This window comes from Coregonus clupeaformis, chromosome 21 (genome assembly GCF_020615455.1).
Source record: "Coregonus clupeaformis isolate EN_2021a chromosome 21, ASM2061545v1, whole genome shotgun sequence".
In the NCBI taxonomy this organism is placed as follows: Eukaryota; Metazoa; Chordata; class Actinopteri; order Salmoniformes; family Salmonidae; genus Coregonus; species Coregonus clupeaformis.
The window spans coordinates 21,081,525-21,104,912 of record NC_059212.1 but is presented as its reverse complement, the minus strand read 5'-3'; the positions used below and the strand labels follow the sequence as shown (position 1 = coordinate 21,104,912).

Here is a 23,388-nt window from a genome sequence, read left to right as displayed (position 1 = left end):
ATTAGGCGCACACTCTTAAAGGGAGTGCTCCTAATCTCAGCTTGTTACCTGTATAAAAGACACCTGTCCACAGAAGCAATCAATCAATCAGATTCCAAACTCTCCACCATGGCCAAGACCAAAGAGCTCTCCAAGGATGTCAGGGACAAGATTGTAGACCTACACAAGGCTGGAATGGGCTACAAGACCATCGCCAAGCAGCTTGGTGAGAAGGTGACAACAGTTGGTGCGATTATTCGCAAATGGAAGAAACACAAAATAACTGTCAATCTCCCTCGGCCTGGGGTTCCATGCAAGATCTCACCTCGTGGAGTTGCAATGATCATGAGAACGGTGAGGAATCAGCCCAGAACTACATGGGAGGATCTTGTCAATGATCTCAAGGCAGCTGGGACCATAGTCACCAAGAAAACAATTGGTAACACACTACGCCGTGAAGGACTGAAATCCTGCAGCGCCCGCAAGGTCCCCCTGCTCAAAAAAGCACATATACAGGGCTGTCTGATGTTTGCCAATGAACATCTGAATGATTCAGAGGAGAACTGGGTGAAAGTGTTGTGGTCAGAGGAGACCAAAATCGAGCTCTTTGGCATCAACTCAACTCGCCGTGTTTGGAGGAGGAGGAATGCTGCCTATGACCCCAAGAACACCATCCCCACCTTCAAACATGGAGGTGGAAACATTATGCTTTGGGGGTGTTTTTCTGCTAAGGGGACAGGACAACTTCACCGCATCAAAGGGACGATGAACGGGGCCATGTACTGTCAAATCTTGGGAGAGAACCTCCTTCCCTCAGCCAGGGCATTGAAAATGGGTCGTGGATGGGTATTCCAGCATGACAATTACCCAAAACACACGGCCAAGGCAACAAAGGAGTGGTTCAAGAAGAAGCACATTAAGGTCCTGTCATGTACTAAGTCATGTTTTGCAGAGGGGTCAAATACTGATTTCCCTCATTAAAATGCAAATCAATTTATAACATTTTTGACATGCGTTTTTCTGGATTTTTTTGTTGGTATTCTGTCTCTCACTGTTCAAATAAACCTACCATTACAATTATAGACTGATCCTGTCTTTGTCAGTGGGCAAACGTACAAAATCAGCAGGGGATCAAATACATTTTTCCCTCACTGTAGGTTAGCAGTAAAACTTTGAAATCAGCCCTAGCCTTAACAGGATGCCAGTTAAGCTAGCACTGGAGTAAAAGTATACCTTTTTTTGGTCAAGATTCTAGCAACCGTGTTTAGCACTAACTTAAGTTTATTTAGTGCTTTATCCAGGTAGCCGGAGAGTAGAGCATTGCAGTAGTCTAATCTAGAAGTGACAAAAGCATGGATTATCTTTTCTGCATAATTTTTTGACAAAAAGTTTCTGATTTTTGAAATGTTACGAAGATGGAAAAAAGCTGTCCTTGAAATATTCTTCATATGTTCTTCAAAAGAGGAATCAGGGTCCAGAGGAACGTTAAGGTCCTTCACAGTTTTTTTTAGACGACTGTACAACCATCAAGATTAATTCACAGATCCAACAGAAGATCTCTTTGTTTCTTGGGACCTAGAACTAGCATCTCTATTTTGGATGGATGGAAATGGCCAAGTGGCCAAGTGATGGAAAATTTGATAGAAAATAAAGATCTAGTGTGCCTGAATGATGGTCGAGGGACCAGGATTGATGTAGCCACATGGAAAGAGTCTGCCTTGGACCTCACTCTGGTATCAAGTGCGATGGCAGGAATATGTGAGTGGGAGGTATGGGAGGAGTCGACAGTAGGGAGTGATCATTACCACATAGTATGCACAATTGGCCGGAGGGAGGAGGAGGTGTTAGTGGATGGAGTAGGCAGGTGGGTGTTTGGAAGGGCAAAGTGGGATCAGTTTCAGGAGCTGAGTGAGCAGGTGATGGCTCAGGTGGATATGAGAGGGGACATGGATAGTATGAATAACTGGGTGAGAACAGCATTAGTGGGGGCAGCTACTGAGGCTATACCTAAGACTTCAGGGAGGAGGAGGAGGAGGAGGAGGAGGAGGAGGAAAGCAGTCCCATGGTGGACGGAGGAATGTGGGGCAATGGTGAGGAGTAGGAACAGGGCATTTAGAGTACTGAAAAGGACACATCACTTCCAACATCTGTTTCAGTATAACCAGACCCAGGCCCTGGTGAGGAGAACTATCCGTCAGGCAAAGAGGTCATGTTGGCATCGGTTCTGTGACACCATTGGAAGGGGCGACACCTGTGGGAGAAGTGTGGGGGATGATTAAGAGGATGAGTGGTGTCAGAAGGGAGTGGGATTATCCAGTGTTGACGAGTAGGGAGGATGTGGCAGTAACAGATGAGGAGAAGGCAGAGATGATGGCCAAAGCGTTTGTCCAAGTGCATAGCTCCGCAAATTTGTCAGAGGAGGGCCAGAGGGGGAAAGAGAGCACGAGAGAGGAGCATCCTGGATTTCTGGATAGGAGGGAGGATGTAAATGATGCGTTGAATGCACCATTTACCATGGCAGAGGTGAAAAGAGCAATAGGTAAGGCTGGGTTAACTTCACCTGGGAAAGATGAGGTGTGCTATGTTATGTTGGCCCATCTTAGTGATGAGGCACTGGATAAGGTATTGGTGTTGTACAACAGAGTGTGGGAGGAGGGGAAACTACCAGGCAGTTGGAAGGAGGCAGTAGTGGTACCAATCCGGAAGCCCGGGAAGGATCCAACGAGGCCAACAAGCTATCGGTCAATAGCTTTAACATCACATGTATGTAAGATTATGGAACGTATGATTACGGAGAGGCTAACTTACTTCCTGGAGATTAGAGGGCTAGTATCGCCACATCAAAGTGGGTTCAGGAAAGGTTGTGGAACTATGGATCCAGTGCTCTGCTGAGAAGCAGAGGTCAGGAAGGCTCAGGTGAACAAGGAGACTGTTGTAGCTGTCTTTTTTTATGTGGAGAAGGCATATGATATGATGTGGAAGGAGGAGTTGTTAATCAAGCTTGATATTATGGGGGTAGGCGGAAGAACGTACAACTGGATAAAGGATTTCCTGTTTGGAAGGTCTATCCAGGTGAGGGTGGGGAAGTCTTTATCAGGCAGCTACCTGGTGGATAACAGTACACCACAGGGGAGCATGATTAGTCCTCTGTTGTTCTTAATCATGATCAATGATGTTTACTCTCAGGTACAGCCGGATATTGGGAGGTCGTTATTTGTAGATGATGGGGCCTTATGGAAGAGGGGACGAAATGTGCCATACATAGTCAGGAAGGTACAGGAAGCAATTGATGAGGTAGAGCGGTGGGCATTAATGTGGGGATTCAGGTTCTCTGTAGAGAAAACTCAAACAGTGTTCTTTACCAGGAGGAAGGTGGGAGATGAGGTATGCTTGAGGTTATATGGGAGAAAGTTGGAGAGGGTGAGGGCCTTCAGGTTCCTTGGGGTATACTTTGACACTAGACTGACTTGGGCAGAACACATTGAGAGAGTGGTGGGAAAGTGTAAGAAGGTGCTAAATGTGATGCGCTGTCTGACGGGGAAGGAGTGGAGGGCTGGGTGTTCCTCATTGAAGACCGTGTATGTTGCATTGATCCGATCTGTAATAGACTATGGCAGTATAGCATATGGTTCGGCAGCCCTGACCTCACTGGAAAGGCTAGATGTCATACAGGGGCAAGGACTCAAGAGTATGTAGTGGGGCGTTTCGGACGTCCCCAGTGGCTACATTACAGGTGGAGAATGGGGATATGCAGCTGGCAATGAATTATTGGGTCAACCTACAAGGACATGGGGTGTCTCATCCTGCGAAAGGGATTTTACAGGCATGCTGGGAACATGAGCGAAGACAGAACACAAGCTTTGGGTGGGTGGGTAATACCCAGGCGAAGGAGATGGGATGACGGTAGTTATTCCTGTATGGAAGGGAGTTTATTCCTGTATGGAAGGGAGTTTAGTCCAACGGTAGTTATTCCTGTAAATCCACCATGGTTACTCCCGCCTCCAGTAGTTGATCTAGAAGTGTTGGAAAGACTACAGAAAGATAGGAAGGGTGTTGATCCATCTGATTTGTTTAAGAGACGTCTGGATACCTTGTATCAAGATTTTGTGGCCATTTACACAGATAGTTCAAAAGTTCCAAGGACAGGACGCACTGGGTCAGCATTTGTAGTGCAGGAATGTGGGGTGGAAGTCAGGAAACGTATTACAGATCATCTGGCTGTATATACGGCGGAGCTGATGGCCATTCTGTTGGCCTTACAGTGGGTGGAGGAAGTAAACAAGACAGAGTTGTTATTTGCTCTGATTCATATGTAGTGTTAATGAGTTTCCAGTCCTTTAGCTCACGTAGCAGACAATACCTGCTTTATGAGGTGCTACAAACCCATGGCAGGATTAAACAGATGGGTATACAGATAAGATTTACTTGGGTCCCAGCCCATGTGGGGGTGGAGGGGAATGAGGCAGTAGATGAACTGGCTAAACAAGCACTTAGAAGTGGGGAAGTTGATATTGAAGTTTCAATGAGCAAGGGTAGAGGCAAAAAGACTGATATATACAGTGATGGTGCAGAGATGGCAGGAGCAGTGGAATATAGATAATAAGGGAAGCCATTTATTTCAAGTACAGAGGAAAGTCAGGGAGGGGAGGACGGCAGGAAGGGACAGAAGAGAGGGGGCATTTTTTTTTACAGGATTAAGGGTGGGACACAGCCAGTTGAATAAGACTTTAAATGTGATAGGAAAGCATCCAACAGGAAAGTGTGATAATTGTCAGGAAACAGAGACCGTGGAGCATGTATTGCTACAGTGTGGGCAGTATCAGAGGGAAAGAGGGAGGATGAGATCTAGTATGAGGGAGAAGGGGATACAGGAAATTAGTTTAAAGAGTATATTGAGTAGAACGTCATTAGATATAGTCTCAAATATTTTGTTATCTTTTTTTAAGAGCAACGGGGCTGGCATTTAGGTTTATCCCTGTCTCTGGCCCACACTCCAGTAGAGTAGGTGGCGGTAATGCACCGTAACGTTGGATGCCAACCACCGATAAACCCCACTAAAGAAGAAAAGAAGCAAGCATGGTTGTGGTAACGAGTAAAAAAACCTCAGCGGAGTTACACTTCGTCACGTCACGTGCGTCATCATTCAAGATCAAGATGGCAGCCTCCGTGTGTCGGTGCTATGAGGTGAGATTATGCACATTTCTTCCCATGGCTTGCACTGCTGAAGAGTGGATGTTGACTGAATTGTTTTAGGGATCCATATTTAACGTTTAAGCGCAACATTCCTTTTACATTATTTCGTGAAAACGTTATATCCTCTGAAGACAGTTATGAATGGGTGAATGGGCCAGTCGGTGTTCGTTCGTGAACATATTCTAGTTAGCGAGATAGCTAAAAATGTCAAGCATTATTCATAGCCTGTTAATATTGTACTTACCTGGTCAGTTCAGTGTAGGTATGCAGACCCGCGGGGTACGCAGACCCGCGGCCCCTCATGATGAGTTCAGATGTTTTGTGGCCCCCACCCCCATCAAAGTTGTCCATCCCTGACCTATGTTGTTCTTCTCCTCAGCTGGTCGGAAGACGTCTTCTGCTCCTGCCATCCCGTACTGTCGTCTCCTCATTCAATAGAGGAGATGCCTACAGGATATGTGGGTCTCCGGCTGTCCCTGTGCAGGTAAAGACCAAAGCATTATCATCGTTGACCTTCAAAAAATGATCGCTCTGGTGGTAGGACACAAACTCTTAACATGGTGTCTGTCATTCACTCATATTTTAATTGTGCCCTCTTTTTCCCAGGTGCGGTATGCGTCAGAACGACCTAGTCGTAAAGGCTTCTTCGGGGAGTTTGTGGAGAACCTGAGGCAGGAGTTTGGGAAGGACAAGGAGATGAAGGAGAACATCAAGAAGTTCAGAGAGGAGGCCAAGAGGCTAGAGGAGTCGGATGCCCTGCAACAGGCTCGGAGGAAATTTGTAAGTGCAAATTTAATTTTGGAATGTGATGTCCCTTTAAGCCCATGGTAAGAACTTTGGTTGTGCAGACTTTCTTCCCCAGCACTAACCTTCAATTAGTGAAGGTCTTGACAATAAGTTAAATAGGGTATGTCAGTGCTGGGCTGGAATAAAAGCCTGCACACGCTGTTGCTGTCCAGGACCGGGGTTGGTGACAACTGGATTAAATTTTTCACCTGTGTTACAAACACATACTTGTCATCAAGGACACTCATCAAGCTCATTTATTTATTTCCTCCAGAAAACCATTGAGTCTGAAACCGTTAAGACCTCTGAGGTGTTCAAGAAGACCTTTGGGACTCTGTCTGAAACTGTGAAGGAGGTGAGTCATTTTCACACTCTTACAAAGGTCATTGACATCAGCAGTTATTATTAGGCATAAGTGCAAATGTTTCAAGTTCTTTATATCTTATCAATGGTGTACTGTATATCTATATTTGTATACAGTGGGGGGAAAAAAGTATTTAGTCAGCCACCAATTGTGCAAGTTCTCCCACTTAAAAAGATGAGAGAGGCCTGTAATTTTCATCATAGGTACACGTCAACTATGACAGACAAAATGCAAGAAAAAAAATCCAGAAAATCACATTGTAGGATTTTTAATGAATTTATTTGCAAATTATGGTGGAAAATAAGTATTTGGTCAATAACAAAAGTTTCTCAATACTTTGTTATATACCCTTTGTTGGCAATGACACAGGTCAAATGTTTTCTGTAAGTCTTCACAAGGTTTTCACACACTGTTGCTGGTATTTTGGCCCATTCCTCCATGCAGATCTCCTCAAGAGCAGTGATGTTTTGGGGCTGTCGCTGGGCAACACAGACTTTCAACTCCCTCCAAAGATTTTCTGTGGGGTTGAGATCTGGAAACTGGCTAGGCCACTCCAGGACCTTGAAATGCTTCTTACGAAGCCACTCCTTCGTTTCCCGGGCGGTGTGTTTGGGATCATTGTCATGCTGAAAGACCCAGCCACGTTTGATCTTCAATGCCCTTGCTGATGGAAGGGGGTTTTCACTCAAAATCTCACGATACATGGCCCCATTCATTCTTTCCTTTACACGGATCAGTCGTCCTGGTCCCTTTGCAGAAAAACAGCCCCAAAGCATGATGTTTCCACCCCCATGCTTCACAGTAGGTATGGTGTTCTTTGGATGCAACTCAGCATTCTTTGTCCTCCAAACACGACGAGTTGAGTTATTACCAAAAAGTTATATTTTGGTTTCATCTGACCATATGACATTCTCCCAATCCTCTTCTGGATCATCCAAATGCACTCTAGCAAACTTCAGACGGGCCTGGACATGTACTGGCTTAAGCAGGGGGACACGTCTGGCACTGCAGGATTTGAGTCCCTGGCGGCGTAGTGTGTTACTGATGGTAGGCTTTGTTACTTTGGTCCCAGCTCTCTGCAGGTCATTCACTAGGTCCCCCCATGTGGTTCTGGGATTTTTGCTCACTGTTCTTGTGATCATTTTGACCCCACGGGGTGAGATCTTGCGTGGAGCCCCAGATCGAGGGAGATTATCAGTGGTCTTGTATGTCTTCCATTTCCTAATAATTGCTCCCACAGTTGATTTCTTCAAACCAAGCTGCTTACCTATTGCAGATTCAGTCTTCCCAGCCTGGTGCAGGTCTACAATTTTGTTTCTGGTGTCCTTTGACAGCTCTTTGGTCTTGGCCATAGTGGAGTTTGGAGTGTGACTGTTTTGAGGTTGTGGACAGGTGTCTTTTATACTGATAACAAGTTCAAACAGGTGCCATTGATACAGGTAACGAGTGGAGGACAGAGGAGCCTCTTAAAGAAGAAGTTACAGGTCTGTGAGAGCCAGAAATCTTGCTTGTTTGTAGGTGACCAAATACTTATTTTCCACCATAATTTGCAAATAAATTCATTAAAAATCCTACAATGTGATTTTCTGGAGAAAAAAAATCTCAATTTGTCTGTCATAGTTGACGTGTACCTATGATAAAAATTACAGGCCTCTCTCATCTTTTTAAGTGGGAGAACTTGCACAATTGGTGACTGACTAAATACTTTTTTCCCCCACTGTATTCTCTAATAGAATTGCATGATCTTACAGCTTATGAGTTGAACTTCTATCTTAGTGCTAACCCAGAAATGCAATTATAATGTATTGTTTATAGTAACGGGCTACACAGGCTGTGATTCTCCATTACCCGTTAGAGGATAGGTACTGTTTGGCGTAGCACAGATATTTTACGACCAACCTTAACTTGCGATACTATCTTCGTTCTCGATTCGGCCAAACATGTGTCTTCTAAATGTCAGTGTCCAGTTGCAGGTGGTTCATTTGAATTTAGAAAATACTCCGTTATTAAAATAAATATATTTTTTGCTCCATGAAGTAATCCAAAAATGTTTACCCCACCATCTTGCCTATTTCAAATCTTCTCTCATTAATCGAGACAGGTGAGTTGGTCGAAAATTCGCTGTGCTACAGTAAACAGTACTATCTTGTAACGATTAATGGAGAGTCAAATTAGCCCATAGCTACAGATTTGCAATGTTTAAAGTAGCTCACCACAACTCTTTCTGAAGTCATTCTCACATCCATCATAATGCCTGAACTCTGAAGTCATTCTATTGTCCATGTCTGTCTGTCTGTCCAGGGCCTTGAGGAGGTGACCCGTACAGACATGGGGAAGAAAATCAAGGAGGGGATGGAGGAGGCAGCCAAGACTGCCAGGCACTCTGCTGAGTCTGTGTCCAAGGGAGGAGAGAAGCTGGGAGCGACCAGCGCCTTCAGGGCCATCTCACAGGTCAGAGATTGACATTAAAAACAAGCAACCCACCTCTCCATTGAAGGAAATGGGTTACGCTTTATTATTTGAGTCCTTTGGTCTGATTTACTTGGTTACATGGTTATTACTGATCATTCATTGTGTTGAAAGATTTTAAATAAGTACCAGAATGTAGCAGGTGTTACCAGTTGTTTTGGGTAAATACCAGCTGTTGAAGGACATTGAAGCATCAACTCGAGGCTGAGAATGTGTAAAAGGTCAAGGATTCTATGGAATCATTTAACTGATCTCATTTGTTCCCCTCTTTGTGTGTACAGGGGATGGAGTCAGTGAAGAGAGAGATTGATGTGGTGGACGATGGTACTTATAGGGCTCCTCCTCAACTCAGGAAGAGGAGTGAATTCTCCTCCAAGGGAGGGGAGAGCGACAACCGAGTGTTTGAGGCCAACGAGTATGTCCCTTGTTCATAGCCATGACATGGTTAACAGATATTTCTTCCCATTCACTGACAATGCTATGGGTGTCCATTCAGCCATGCTTGAAACTATTAGGAAATACAACCTATTGATATAACTGGTCTATTTGGATTTATAGAGAGGACATGGGTGTTGTGCTGCACAAGGATTCTAAGTGGTACACACAGTGGAAGGACTTTAAAGACAACAACATGGTTTTCAACAGTAAGAGAATGTTATTGTATTTCATCAGATATAGTTACGAGTGATGTAATCGTATGTCACATTTTATGGTTGAGTGCACTTCACTGGCCTGTCAGCAGGTGGCACTATATTCATCAGCAAGGTATACCTCAATGTCAAGTCTAGCCGAGATGGGATTTTTCCTGATCAAGAAACACTTCCTATTACATTGTATCTTATTAGATTTTCTGCGGATGGTCCCAGAGTCTTGGGAGTCTTTGGGATATTTTCAGCTCAGTATTTCTTATGTTACTTCTCCTCTCTCCTCAGGGTTCTTTGAGATGAAAATGAAGTATAACGAGAGTGACAACGCCCTTGCCAGAGCATCACGAGCCGTGACCGACAGAGTCACCGATCTACTAGGTAAACAACCCCTCCTTTTTAAATTTTGTCTGTTGAATAATCATATCACTCTGAGGGGTTTAATGGGTGTATTCAATAGTTTCTCTGTTATATTGTCTGGTATGTAAATAGCCACAAGGTGACTACCCTCTTTTCCTTCATAAGTTCTGATAGATGGTAGGACCACATAGGTTTCCACTATTTTGCCATTAAGTCCTTGTTATCTGGTTGGCAGGTGGTCTCTTCTCTACGACGGAGATGTCTCAGGTGCTGACAGAGATCTTAAAGGCAGACCCCAGCTTCGACAAGGACTCCTTTCTCAAACAGTGTGAGAAGGACATCATCCCCAACATCCTAGAGGTAAGGGGCACAAACACTTTCTTTTAACACTTTTAAAGCATTTTTTAAAGATCAATGTTTTGATATTTTCAATTGTAATAATACATGAGTACTTTTAGCTACTTTTAACTTTTGAAATGCATAACACTAGTGCAATCTATAGGCCACTAGAGTTGAATAGATGTTTAAAACATTTATTTAAGAGAACTTTATATAGATATTTAGCATGCAGTAACTACATTTTACATTTCCGTCATTTAGCAGACGCTCTTATCCAGAGCGACTTACATTTCATACTTTTTTCCCCCTCCATACTAATGTCCGTGAACGCACCTTTGTCCGTCTGTCTTCTGAAGGCTATGATCCGTGGGGAGCTCGAGGTGCTGAAAGACTGGTGTTATGAAGCCGTGAGTACTTTTATACAGACGGCATGTTTTCTTTTCCTTTCCCCCTTCCACTTCTATTGATGTCTGTAGCAATTAGTGTCTGTACAAAAGGGTTTACGGTGAGTTTTTCTTAGCAGGTCACATACTTTTCAAATGAAAGGAACCTCTCAAAAGTTCTTGTTCCAAATAGCATTCTTCCTTTAGAGGTGGCCCTGCGTGTGTGGTTGATGTCTTGTGAATGTGTTTTAACCCTCCTCTCTCTCCGTCCTCAGACATACAGTCAGCTGGCCCACCCCATCCAACAGGCCAGGGCCCTGGGTCTAATGTTCCAATCCAAGGTCCTAGATATAGACAACATAGATGTAAGTACATGAGTGTGTCTCTCAGGCCCAACCAGGCAATGTCATTACTCTGCTTGAGCTACATGTACAAGTCACCAATGTTTTGAAAGCATGCTGATTTTGTCATTATTACAGGTTTAACATACTTTTTTCTCTCTCTCGCTCATTTATTCATTAATTTACTCTTTCATCTCTCTCTCAGTTGGCGATGGGGAAGATCATGGATCAAGGCCCCGTGTTGATCATCACCTTCCAGGCCCAGGTGGTCATGGTGATTCGTAGTCCCAAGGGAGACCTGGTGGAAGGAGATCCGGTGAGTTACCTCCTAAAGGGTTCTCTCTATCCTGGCAGATTTTGTCTGGGTCACTTTACTCCTGAACCTGTCTCTCTCCTGCCTCCGGTGGTATATTTTGTTCTACTTCCCTAACCCGGTTTCTAACCCAGTTTCTAACTCTGTTTCTTCTATCCCATTCCTTTTCCCCCTTCTTCTAACCGTTGCTGTTTGTCCTGGACTGCTGGTGATATGTCTGGTGGCCCCCACCTTTCCTTCTCTCCTCCCCCCAGGAGAAGGTGTTGAGGATGATGTACGTGTGGGCTCTGTGTCGGGACCAGGAGGAGCTCAACCCCAACGCAGCCTGGAGACTACTGGACATGTCTGCCTCCAGCACCGAGCAGGCTCTCTGAGAGACGAGACAGAGGGACACACACACACGTCCAGGATCTATACGCACCGCAACATCACACATATCCAGGAGCCACACAGTATGTGAGGAGGATGTGGCGGCATGTCACTTTCCAGACGCATACTGGAGTGTGTGTGTTTGTGGTTAGTCCTTAGGGCGCAGATGGGATCTTCTACTGGTGTGTGTGTGTGTGTGTGTGTTCCTGGGAACGGACAGAGGAGGTCTCGACGTGAAAGGACAGTTTGTTTCACCAAGTGACTTTTAAAACAAAGCGCCTGTGCTGTTAAGGCATAGTCATGCTTCCCAGCCGAAACAGTTAGGAAGGGTTTGCGCATATATTATGACAACATTTTGTGACGTTTTGGACTTCGGTAAGGGTTTTTCCCGGCTGTTCGGGCACACAACTTTTTTGCCCCTTCGTCAGTGAATGGTAGACAGTAGGGGTTCTTCAATAAAGTCTTTGTTGTCATTCAACGAGAGACGATTCAATTTAATGCACATTTTTTCCATTGAGAATTACTGCACCAAACATCTTAGTTAGATGTAAAATTGCAAAAACATCATTTAATGACGGATCTCTTAAGTTATCTTAGATTAATTCTGACTTTTGAGGAAGCGTATACTGGCTAGGGCGTCTCAAAATGGACAAACAGTGCAGTTGCTGCTTTTTTTTCTCGTTTTTCAAGCAAAGGTCTTTTAAGGAGTATGCGAGCACACTCGTTCGCCTTGCTGAGTTCGGCTAGGCGCCAGCTGAACTGAAGCATGCTTACGTTTTTGCCTCCCCCTTCTCTTTCACTCAGTGGTAGAGTACATCCTCTTTCGTGCTGGTTGCCTGTTTTTGAGCAGAGGGTTCCTTTGAATAGTGATATTTATGCTTTTTACAGAAAGGCAAAAAACTATTGTTAAGATAAATAGGATATCTATGTATGTTTAAAGATCCATCGTGTCATGTGTCTTCAAATATTCATGCCAATTCAGACTAACTGTAAAATACAGTACCAGTCAAAGGTTTGGACACACCTACTCATTCAAGGGTTTTTCTTTATTTTTACTATTTTCTACACTGTAGAACAGGGTTCTTCAATTCCGGTCCTGGAGGGCCAAAACACTTCTGTTTTTTATTTCTACCTGGTAGTTAATTGCACTCACCTGGTGTCCCAGGTCTGAATTAGCCCCTGATTAGAAGAAGAGGATGAAAAACAGAGGTGTTTCGGCCCTCCAGGACCGGAATTGAAGAACCCTGCTGTAGAATAATAGTGAAGACATCAAAACTATGAAATAACACATATGGAATCATGTAGTAACCAAAAAATTGTTGAGCAAATCAAAATATATTTTATATTTGAGATTCTTTAAATAGCCACCCTTTGCCTTGATGACAGCTTTGCACACTATTGGCATTCTCTCAACCAGCTTCACCTGGAATGCTTTTCCAACAGTCTTGAAGGAGTTCCCACATATGCTGAGCACTTGTTGGTTGCTTTTCCTTCACTCTGCCGTCCGACTCATCCCAAACCATCTCAACTGGGTTGAGGTCGGGGGATTGTGGAGGCCAGGTCATCTGATGCAGCACTCCATGACTCTCCTTCTTGGTAAAATAGCCATTACCCAGCCTGGAGGTGTGTTGGGTCATTGTCCTGTTGAAAAACAAATGATAGTCCCACTAAGCCCAAACCAGATGGGATGGCGTATCGCTGCAGAATGCTGTGGTAGCCATGCTGGTTAAGTGTGCCTTGAATTCTAAATAAATCACAGACAGTGTAACCAGCAAAGCACCCCCACACCATAACACCACCTCCTCCATGCTTTACGGTGGGAACTACACATCCGGAGATCATCCGTTCACCCACACCGCGTCTCACAAGGACACCGCGGTTTGAACCAAAAATCTAAAATTTGGACTCCAGACCAAAGGACACATTTCCACCGTTCTAATATCCATTGCTCGTGTTTCTTGGCCCAAGCAGGTCTCTTCTTCTTATTGGTGTCCTTTTAGTAGTGGTTTCTTTGCAGCAGTTCGACCATGAAGGCCTGATTCACACAGTCCACTCTGAACAGTTGATGTTGAGATGTTCTGTTGCTTGAACTCTGTGAAGCATTTATTTGGGCTGCATTTTCTGAGTCTGGTAACTCTAATGAACTTATCCTCTTCCATTCCTGTGGCGGTCCTCATGAGAGCCAGTTTCATCATAGCGCTTGATGGTTTTTGCGACTGCACTTGAAGAAACTATCAAAGTTCTTGGAATGTTCCGTATTGACTGACCTTTATGTCTTAAAGTATTGATGGACTTTCGTTTCTCTTTGCTTATTTGAGCTGTTCTTGCCATAATATGGACTTGATCTTTTACCAAATAGGGCTATCTTCTGTATACCACCCTACCTTGTCACAACACAACTGATTGGCTCAAACGCATTAAGACGGAAATAAATTCCACACCTGTTAATTTAAATGTATTCCAGGTGACTACCTCATGAAGCTGGTTGAGAGAATGCCAAGAGTGTGCAAAGCTGTCATCAAGGCAAAGTGTGGCTATTTGAAGAATCTCAAATATAAAATATATTTTGATTTGTTTAACACTTCTTTGGTTACTGTATGATTCCATATGTGTTATTTCATAGTTTTGATGTCTTCACTATATTATTCTACAATGTAGAAAATAGTAAAAACAAAGAAAAACCCTTGAATGAGTAGGTGTGCCCAAACTTTTGACTGGTAGTGTATGTGAAAAACTGCTTAATTGCAAGCTATGGTGGGACCACAGTCAGGCAGCTACTTCTTCAGCTGAAGCTCATTGCCATTGCACTTATGTTCTCAGTACTTCCAGATGTATGTATATGGTACTGTACGAGAGATGACTGCCTGTTTATGGCTGTTTTATTTTTAGATTTTTTTTAAAAATTACATTACATATAAATGTTTTGACTGAATTACAAGGTTTTCACATCAGGAAACTGGAATACTGGTAACTGAAAGGGTTATTTTTGTTAACCATAACTTGATAACAAAAACATATATTTCAGGAAGTGTTGTAGCTATCTGATTTGAGTGTTTAATTCAGAGTTGGTTCTAGCATGAAGAAAGCTTGGGGAAATGTGAAATCTCATGACAAAGGACATAATTATATTTCAGCCGTCTATGTAGATAACATGTAAATCTAATGCTCTGAGATGGACTATTCATCAAAACAAGGACCATCATTGTAACAAAAATATGGTTTAATGTTGTGACCTCTAGATTACAGGATATAGGACCTGGAGTTTTTATTGAAAAATCTTAATTGGACCATGAATGTGTTGACAGAAGGTCAGTTTCTAACAGAAGAGAAACTTAATATATAGCTATAGATTAACCTTTTTTTTCTTTTTGTGGTTGACAGATAAGGTCCTTTTGAAAGTAGAAGTTGCCTCTAGAATTAGATTTCCCTACGCCCAAACCTATACGTAATCATTAGGTTGGTTAAAAAAGATATCTGACCCTAAAACAGGTTGGGGCAACTCAAAGCTCACTGGAAGTTGAAGAAAGTGATCGGCCCTTGTAGTGGCAGAAACCTCATACTCTACAGTATACCTATAGTATGTCTAAGAACAGGTTTCTTTTGTGAAAAATCACCCTGTTCACTCTGGGCTGAATCCTAACATGAGCTACTTATGCTCAAATCTGGCTCATGCAAACATTAATTTATGTTGATTGGAGATTTGTGGAACTCTCAAGTTACGATTCAATCCTGAGAGAGTATCACTTTTGTTTACATCCATCCATTTGCTTCGACCAAAGAAAATGTCTATGTATTGTACAACATTATTTTATTTTCTGCCATGAGTAAAGAATGCTGTATGATACTGAAGCTTTGTTAATGTTTTTCATTGTCTGTCATTCGCCAAGTTTAGTGGTATAATAACTATGTATAATTGTAATGCAGCACATGTGTGTGTGTGTGTGTGTGTGTAAGCACATCCAGCACATAATTTTTGTTTTTGATCTGGAAAACTGACACACTTTGAATTGATTTGTTCATTGATGCTGATAAATAAAGCTGTGGATTTGGCAGTATAGGCTAATACATGTTTTAACATCACACCCCTTTACATTCACACATGGCCAATAACAGGGGAGCCTATTCCACTGCTATCTCCCATGATGAATGGCTCAGGCCATCAGTGCTACTCCTCCATCCCCCTTCCTCTCTGGAGCCTGAGGACACAAGCACAAACACAAAGTAGATACATTTCAGTGAATACCCACAAACAAAAAGGTTAAATACTTTCATATGTACTACAGGAGTTGTTCACAAAACTTTACTTTTGAGTAGAGTACACTCTGACCCTTTTTTAGAAACATCTGGACTGTGATCCTTTGTGGCCCTGATCCAGTCTTTGGAATGGCACACTGAACCGTAGCGGAGTTGAAAGGAGATTTAGTGCACCAACAGAAAAGCAAAGAGCAAAGTCCTTGCAGCTAAATGTTGTCTTTCACACGCTACCGGACTATGACTTCAGTATTAGTAGTGACACACTACTAGGTGCATTCTGTGATGTGCAGTAGGACATGTTAAAAAAGACCATAGGGAGAACAGATTGACAGAATCAATGGGGGTGTTTTCTTCTTGGCAAGTGCCTTCCATGGCTCTCTCTCTATGTAGCTGCTGACCATGGTCCTGATTGGTTGTGGTTAGGTTCTGTTCATTGTATCCTGATTGATTGATTGGATGCAGTCTTGCCAGAAGATTCTGACACTACCTTTACACTTGTTTACACTGAGCTTCACTGGTGTCGGAACGCAATCATGGTTAGATTAAGACACCGTGGAGCCGGCACAAACTATGGGTCAGAAAATGTACCTCAACGCAGGGATGGGATATGCCACTGTACTCCAAATTTGACCTTTATCCACACTGCTCCATCAAGACGATTGAAATACTGCAGTTGTCACAGAAGAAAACATGTTCGTGAGAGTCTCAGCTTTTCATAGATCGCTTTTAATAGTTTGTAGCTCAAACCATTCTCACGTAAAAAAAAAGACCCGGCCCGGGCCCCTTCCGGATCCGCCCTTGTCTCACAAACACCCTCTAGCTGTAATCCTTCTACCCCCCCCATAAAAATAAAACTGGCTATCATAAGTTGAATGCACCAATTTGTAAGTCGCTCTGGATAAGAGCGTCTGCTAAATGATGTAAATGTAAATGTAGCTTAGTCACCATCACACAGACTAATGGTTGTTACCAACGGATGCAGAATAGATAGACAAATCCAATGTTACAGTTGTCTGTAGCTCAAACACACAATGTTTAAAAGGGGTTAGAAGTGTCATGGGTTTCATAACCACGTCTTTATAACAATACAATAATGACACTGGAGACGAGTCAGTTCAACCATATACACTCAGGTCCATAAGTATTTGGACAGTGACACAATTTACATCATTTTGGCTCTGTACACCACCACAATGGATTTGAAAGGAAACAATCAAGATGTGCTTTAAGTGTAGACTTTCATCTTTTATTTAAGGGTTTTGTTAAAATTATTAAATGAACCGTGTAGGAATTACAACCATTTTTATACATAGCCCCCCAATTTTTGGGGCTCAAAAGTAATTGGACAAACTAACATAATCATAAATTAGTCAATGATTGCCTGAAGTCTGGAAGTCATAGACATCACCAGATGCTGGGTTTCTTCCCTGGTGATGCTCTGCCAGGCCTTTACTGCAGCTGTCTTCAGGTCCTGCATGTTCTTGGGGCGTTTTGCCTTCAGTTTTGCCTTCAGCAAGTGAAATGCATGCTCAGTTGGATTCAGGTCAGGTGATTGACTTGGCCATTGCAGAACATTCCACTTATTTGCCTTAAAAAAGTATTGGGTTGCTTTCGCAATATGCTTTGGGTCAATGTCCATCTGCACTGTGAAAAGCCGTCCAATGAGTTTTGACGCATTTGGCTGAATCTGAGCAGATAATATAGCCCTAAACACTTCAAAATTCATCCTGCTGCTTTTGTCAGCAGTCACATCATCAATAAATACAAGGGAACCAATTCCATTGGCAGCCATACATGCTTCACAGATGAGGTGGTATGCTTCAGATCATGAGCAGTTCGTTCCCTTCTCCATACTCTTCTCTTCCCATCATTCTGGTACAAGTTGATCTTTGTCTCATCTGTACAGGCTTTTGTAGATGTTTTTTGGCTAACTCTAATCTGGTCTTCTTGTTTTTGAGGCTTACCAATGGTTTACATCTTGTGGTAAACCCTCTGTATTTACTCTGGTGAAGTCTTCTTTTGATTGTTGACTTTGACACAGATATGCCTACCTCCTGGGAGGGTGTTCTTGATCTGGCCAACAGTTGTGAAGGGGTTTTTCTTCACCAGGGAAATAATTATTCTGTCATCCACCACAGTTGTTTTCCGTGGTCTTCCGGGCCTTTTGGTGTTCCTGAGCTCACCAGTGCGTTCTTTCTTTTTAAGAATGTACCAAATAGTTGATTTGGCCACACCTAATGTTTTTGCTATCTCTGATGGGTTTGTTTTGATTTTTCAGCCTAATGATGGCTTGCTTCACTAGCAGTGACAGCTCTTTGGACTTCATATTGAGGGTTAACAGCAACAGATTCCAAATGCAAATGCCACACTTGAAATCAACTCTAGACCTTTTATCTGCTTACTTGTAAATGAACTAATGAGGGAATAACACACACCTGGCCATGGAACAGCTGAGCAGCCAATTGTCCAATTACTTTTGGTCCCTTAAAAAGGGGGGGACACATATAAAAAGTGCTGTAATTTCTACACCGTTCACCCGATTTGGATGTAAATACCCTCAAATTAAAGCTAAAAGTCTGCACTTTCAGCTAATATTCATTATTTAATTTCAACTCCAATATGCTATGGTAGACAGCTAAAATAATAATAACTGGGTCAATGTCCAAATATGTATTTATCTGAGACATGCTCGGTCTACAACATACAACCCCCATGATACTCTGCGGCACAACACCAATACACCACATCTGCCCTCATACTTAAATTGTCCCTATTATGAACAACAGTCATGAGAAGGTGGCTGTGAGCCCCTAGGTGATGACTGCTGCGTCACAACTGACTGGTGGTTCTGTCGGTGTTGCTTTACTCAACAGTAACTGATCTGTGTGATTTTTCCAGATGATGTCCTCTGCATTCTGAACAGTGTAGGACACAGGATCAGTCTGAGCAATGACTTTAGCAGGAACCCACTTTGGTCCTTTGAGGTAGTTCCTAGCTAAGGCAGTTTCTCCAGGATTGAAAGCTCTGTCCTTGGCTCTCAGTTCACAACGTTTGACTTGCTTCTCCTGTTGTGCATTGCTCTCTCTTCATGAGTAGCGATACAGGTGAAGCTTTGGTGGTTGCGCGGGGCGTGTTCCTGTAGGATAGCAGGAAGCTGTACAAGCATTGGTGCAGTGTCCCTTGACCCTGAGACGCTTTAAAGGCAAGTTTCATGGTCTGTACGAACCTCTCCGCTGCCCATTGATAGATAGATGATACAGTGCAGACCTGATGTGTTGTATGCCATTGACCTATAGGAATGTGGCCATTTCTTGGGACACTAGCTGTTGTCCGTTGTCGCTAATGAGTTGGAGTGGCGATCTGAACTAGGGCTGAGGCGGTCAAGAAATGTTGTCAGCCGGTGATTGTCAAGCAAATAACTGCTGGTCTCATGTAATTGACCGTTAATTAATATAAACACATTTAGTATCTCTGATAGAGAAATTATATAAGTTAAATGACTAAAAGTTAAAAACAACCACCCAATTGTGTTCTCTTGTAGTTTGGCAAGCAGAAGTGCAAACGTTGAAACCAATAACAGGAGACCGGTTTCAAAAACAGAGGGAGTGAGAGGCTTGCAGAATATTGTGAGAACGCGATAACTATGTATGGGAATAGTGAGAAAATGCAGCCTGCCTGAGCAAGGAGTAGCCCATGATAAGAACGTGTGTGTGTGTGTGTGTGTGTGTGAGAGTATAAAAAGACTGTGCACCCATATTTGGGGCAGAGCTTTCATGAATAAAAGACTGATCTAATGCAGAAATGGGACTTTGTTTAATTCATTATTAACTAGAGACTTACAACCTCTGGGAATTATTCAAAGTTTGAGAAGTAGTTGACTTCAACCATTGAGATAACACAATTCTCATGACAATCTCCTGGCTTCCACGCATAGCATACAAGCAACTGATTCAGACCTTTAGAACATCTACATTTTAAAAAGTATAATAAATACATGTAATATAGCTTACACCATCCCAATAAATCCATTGTGTATTTTAGACAGGTCTAAAGACACATGATATGAAGAAAATGTAGTTTATTTCAGAAGAACAGAATAGCATACTCTGAGTTGTACTTATGTTAGGCCCTGATCTGGCTATGCCATATGGCTGTGGTCTACACTAGTTCATTTAGCAGACAAGGTTTGCTTAGAATTCTGTGGCATTATTTTATATTATTTTATAGTATGAAGAATACAATTGAACATAGCTGAATAAAATTGAAAGGATATTTTCTCCAAACTATTTGAGGGAGTGCGCACATGCAGCTATTCTGTGTTGAGCGGTTAACAAAGAAACAGGTCCTCCTATATGCTTAATATAGAGTTATTTATGCAACTTTAATTGTGATAGAAACTTTGGACTATATGTTTAGATTTTTAATACATTCTAAGGCTGCATGATGCGACTAATGATGATTTGAAAAAAGTTGCATGAACAGCATGAGCTCTGCTTTGTTACTTGCTCAGGCTGCACACAATTCATCAGTCATAATTCATAATGCCTCGAATTTCCCAGTGGCATCCCCTTTGTGTGGCCGTAATGCCACTAAAAAAAGCCATGCCTTTTGCGGCCAGTGGCCATTGTGCCCTCGGGCTGAATATAATAATTATAATTCTCTTCTCCCGGCTGTGTGCTCCGAAGCACCTCTCAATCACATGGCTCTCAGATAGCTCAATTCTTATCAGCCAATGCCTGTCACGTGATCGGGTCTTTCTCACAGGCTACAAGTGAAGACAGACACATCGGGGATGCAACTGCACACGTCCTTATTTAATTCCGAGGCACATATTGAAGATATAGAATAGATCCATTTTTGTACTATGGGGGATAGTAAATAGACAAGGTACTATCCCCCATAGTACAAAAGTTGACCTAATCTATTCTGTGTGAGAAATACATATTCCAAACATAGTTAGGGACAGTTGTGGGATGCGATAGATGTCACGAATACGCAGGGAGTCAGGAAGCAGGTGCAGAAGGAGAGTTTAATAACAATGATGAAAGGCAAATGAACAAAACAGGAGATGCGTACTGAACATGAAAGCAAACCAATACTGCCTGATGACTGAAGCTACTGAGGGCTAGATAAAGGGAAGGTAATCAAGGTGATGATGAAGTCCAAGTGTGCGTAATAATGCGGAGCAGGTGTGCGTAATGATGGTTGCCAGGACCGGTGGTTAGTAGACTGGCGACGTAGAGCACTGGAGAGAGTAGCAGGAGTAGGTGTGACAGTACCCCCCCCTCCCCCCCGATGCACGGCTCCAGCCACAGGACGACGCCGGCCAGGAGGACGGCCCCGAGGGCAAAGAGGGTGCCAGTCTGGACGGCGGAGATGGAAATCCCGAACGATGTTGGGGTCTAGGATGTCATCTGCTGGGACCCAACAGCGCTCCTCTGGGCCGTACCCCTCCTAGTCCACCATGTACAGAAGGCGACCCCCACGATGTCGGGAGTCCAGTATGGACCTGATGGCGTAGGCAGGGGTCCCATCGATGTCCAGGGGAGGCGGAGGGGTGTCGCGGGGGACAGCATCAGCCAGGGGACCAGGATCCACCAGCCTGAGGAGGGAAACATGAAAAGAGGGTGAGATCCGGTAGTTGGTGAGGAGTTGTAAATGGTATGTTACCTCGTTGATCCTCCGGAGGACCTTGAAGAGCCCCACAAACCAGGGACTCAGCTTCCGACAGGGCAGGTGGAGCGGGAGGTTCCTGGTTGAGAGCCAGAAGTGATCACCAGGATGGAACACGGGAGCCTCACTGCAGTGACGGTCCGCCTGATCCTTCTGACGACGGACGGCTCGCTGTAGCCTCACGTGGGCGGCGTTCCACACCTCCTCTGCACACCGGAACCACTCGTCCACTGCAGGGGCCTCGGTCTGGCTCGGAGTCCATGGAGCCAGGCCGACTGATATCCCAGGACGCACTGGAAGGGAGTCAGCCCGGTGGAGGAGTGACGAAGTGAGTTCTGGGCATACTCCGCACATGGAAGGAACCGGGCCCACTCCCCCTGTCGGTCCTGTCAGTGACTCCTTAGGAACCTCCCCAGCTCCTGGTTGGTCCTCTGCACCTGCCCGCTGGACTGAGGCCGGTACACGGATGTGAGGCTGGCCACGGCCCCCAGCTTCTCCATGAAGGCTCTCCATACCCGCAACGTGAATTGGGTGCCACGGTCGGAGACGATGTCCTCCGGAAGGCTATAGTGCCGGAAGACCTGCTGGAACAGTGCCTCAGCGACCTGGAGAGTGGTAGGGAGACCAGAGAGAGGGATAAAACGGCACGATTTGGAGAATCTGTCCATAACAACCGTAACAGTAGTGAAACCATCAGACGGGGAGAGATCAGTAACGAAGTCTATGGACAGATGGGACCAAGGCCACTGAGGCATGGGAAGAGGAAGTAGTTTCCCTGCTGGAACGTGCCGGGGAGATTTAGTTTGGGCACATATAGAGCAGGAGTTGACATATTGGGCGACGTCCTGCGCCAAGTTGGGCCACCAGTACTTATTGGACAGGGATTAGATAGTGCGGGTGATACCTTGGTGTCCAGCAACGAGGGATGTGTGTGCCCAGGTCAACAGCCGATCTCTTACCCCTGTGGGGACGTAGATGCTTTCAGGAGAGCAGGCAGCTGGAGCAGGTTCCCTCTCCAGAGCCTGGCAGATGTCCACATCTACGTCCCAAAACACGGGGCCAATTATACGGGAGGACCGATTGATGGGCTGGAGGGCACTTACAGGACTCTCAACCGGCATGGAACCACAGGGTACAGGAAAGCAGGTCCTCCGGCATCCTGGTCCCCAGGCAGTGATTTTCATCCTCGGCCAGGAGATGATGGGGTTGTGACGTTGGAGCCACGGGAGGCAGAGGATTACTTTGTGTACGGGTGTGGTGGTGATGAGGAAGGGAAGGCATTCCTGGTGCATGGATCCCACGGTAAGGGGTGCTGTGATGTGTGTGATTGTGGCAGATCCCAATGGTCGCTTATCCAGGGCTTGGACCGGAAAAGGAGAGGAGAGCAGGTATGAGGTTATGTTCAGGGAGGAAGCGAGGGCCTGGTCGATGAAATTCCCCGCAGCACCGGAGTCCACTAGAGCCGTAGTGACAACACCTGAGGGACAGCCAGACAGTGAAATGGAAACCAGAAAGAAAACGAGGATAATGGAATACTCACGCCTACCCTGGGAGATGGAAGATCACGGGGCTGCCCATCGCGATGAGTGTGTCCAAGGATAGGTTGTCATCCCGATACGCCAACTCCATCTGGACCTCTTTGCGCAGTCCTCTCCGGAAGAGAGTGCGGAGCGCTGGCTCATTCCATCTGCTGGAGGCTGCCACAGTCCGAAAGGTGAGGGCGTACTCCGCAGCGGTCTGGGCACCCTGCTGGAGTTGGACAAGTCGCTCACCTCCCTCTCTGCCCTCTGGAGAATGGTCGAGGACCACCCTGAACAGAGCCATGAACCTCTTATAGGAACCCAGCTCCTTCTCTTCTCTCTCCTCTCTCCCAGCCGGCTGAAGCCCACTCCAACGCCTGCCCAGTCAGCAGGGAAATGAC

The 23,388-nt window shown here is 44.4% G+C and overlaps 1 protein-coding gene across 1 annotated transcript; it reads left to right on the top strand.

The window, feature by feature from the left end:
• The first annotated feature begins 5,090 nt into the window (after nucleotides 1-5,090).
• On the top strand, nucleotides 5,091-12,018 carry LOC121534590 (mitochondrial import inner membrane translocase subunit TIM44). The gene is made up of 13 exons (XM_041841170.2): nucleotides 5,091-5,163; nucleotides 5,552-5,656; nucleotides 5,779-5,952; nucleotides 6,233-6,313; nucleotides 8,624-8,773; nucleotides 9,073-9,206; nucleotides 9,350-9,435; nucleotides 9,724-9,816; nucleotides 10,031-10,155; nucleotides 10,491-10,541; nucleotides 10,793-10,882; nucleotides 11,064-11,174; nucleotides 11,426-12,018. Exons 1-13 carry the CDS (start codon nucleotides 5,134-5,136, stop codon nucleotides 11,543-11,545), a joined length of 1,350 nt encoding a protein of 449 aa, XP_041697104.1. The 5' UTR covers nucleotides 5,091-5,133; the 3' UTR covers nucleotides 11,546-12,018.
• Nucleotides 12,019-23,388: the final 11,370 nt, after the last annotated feature.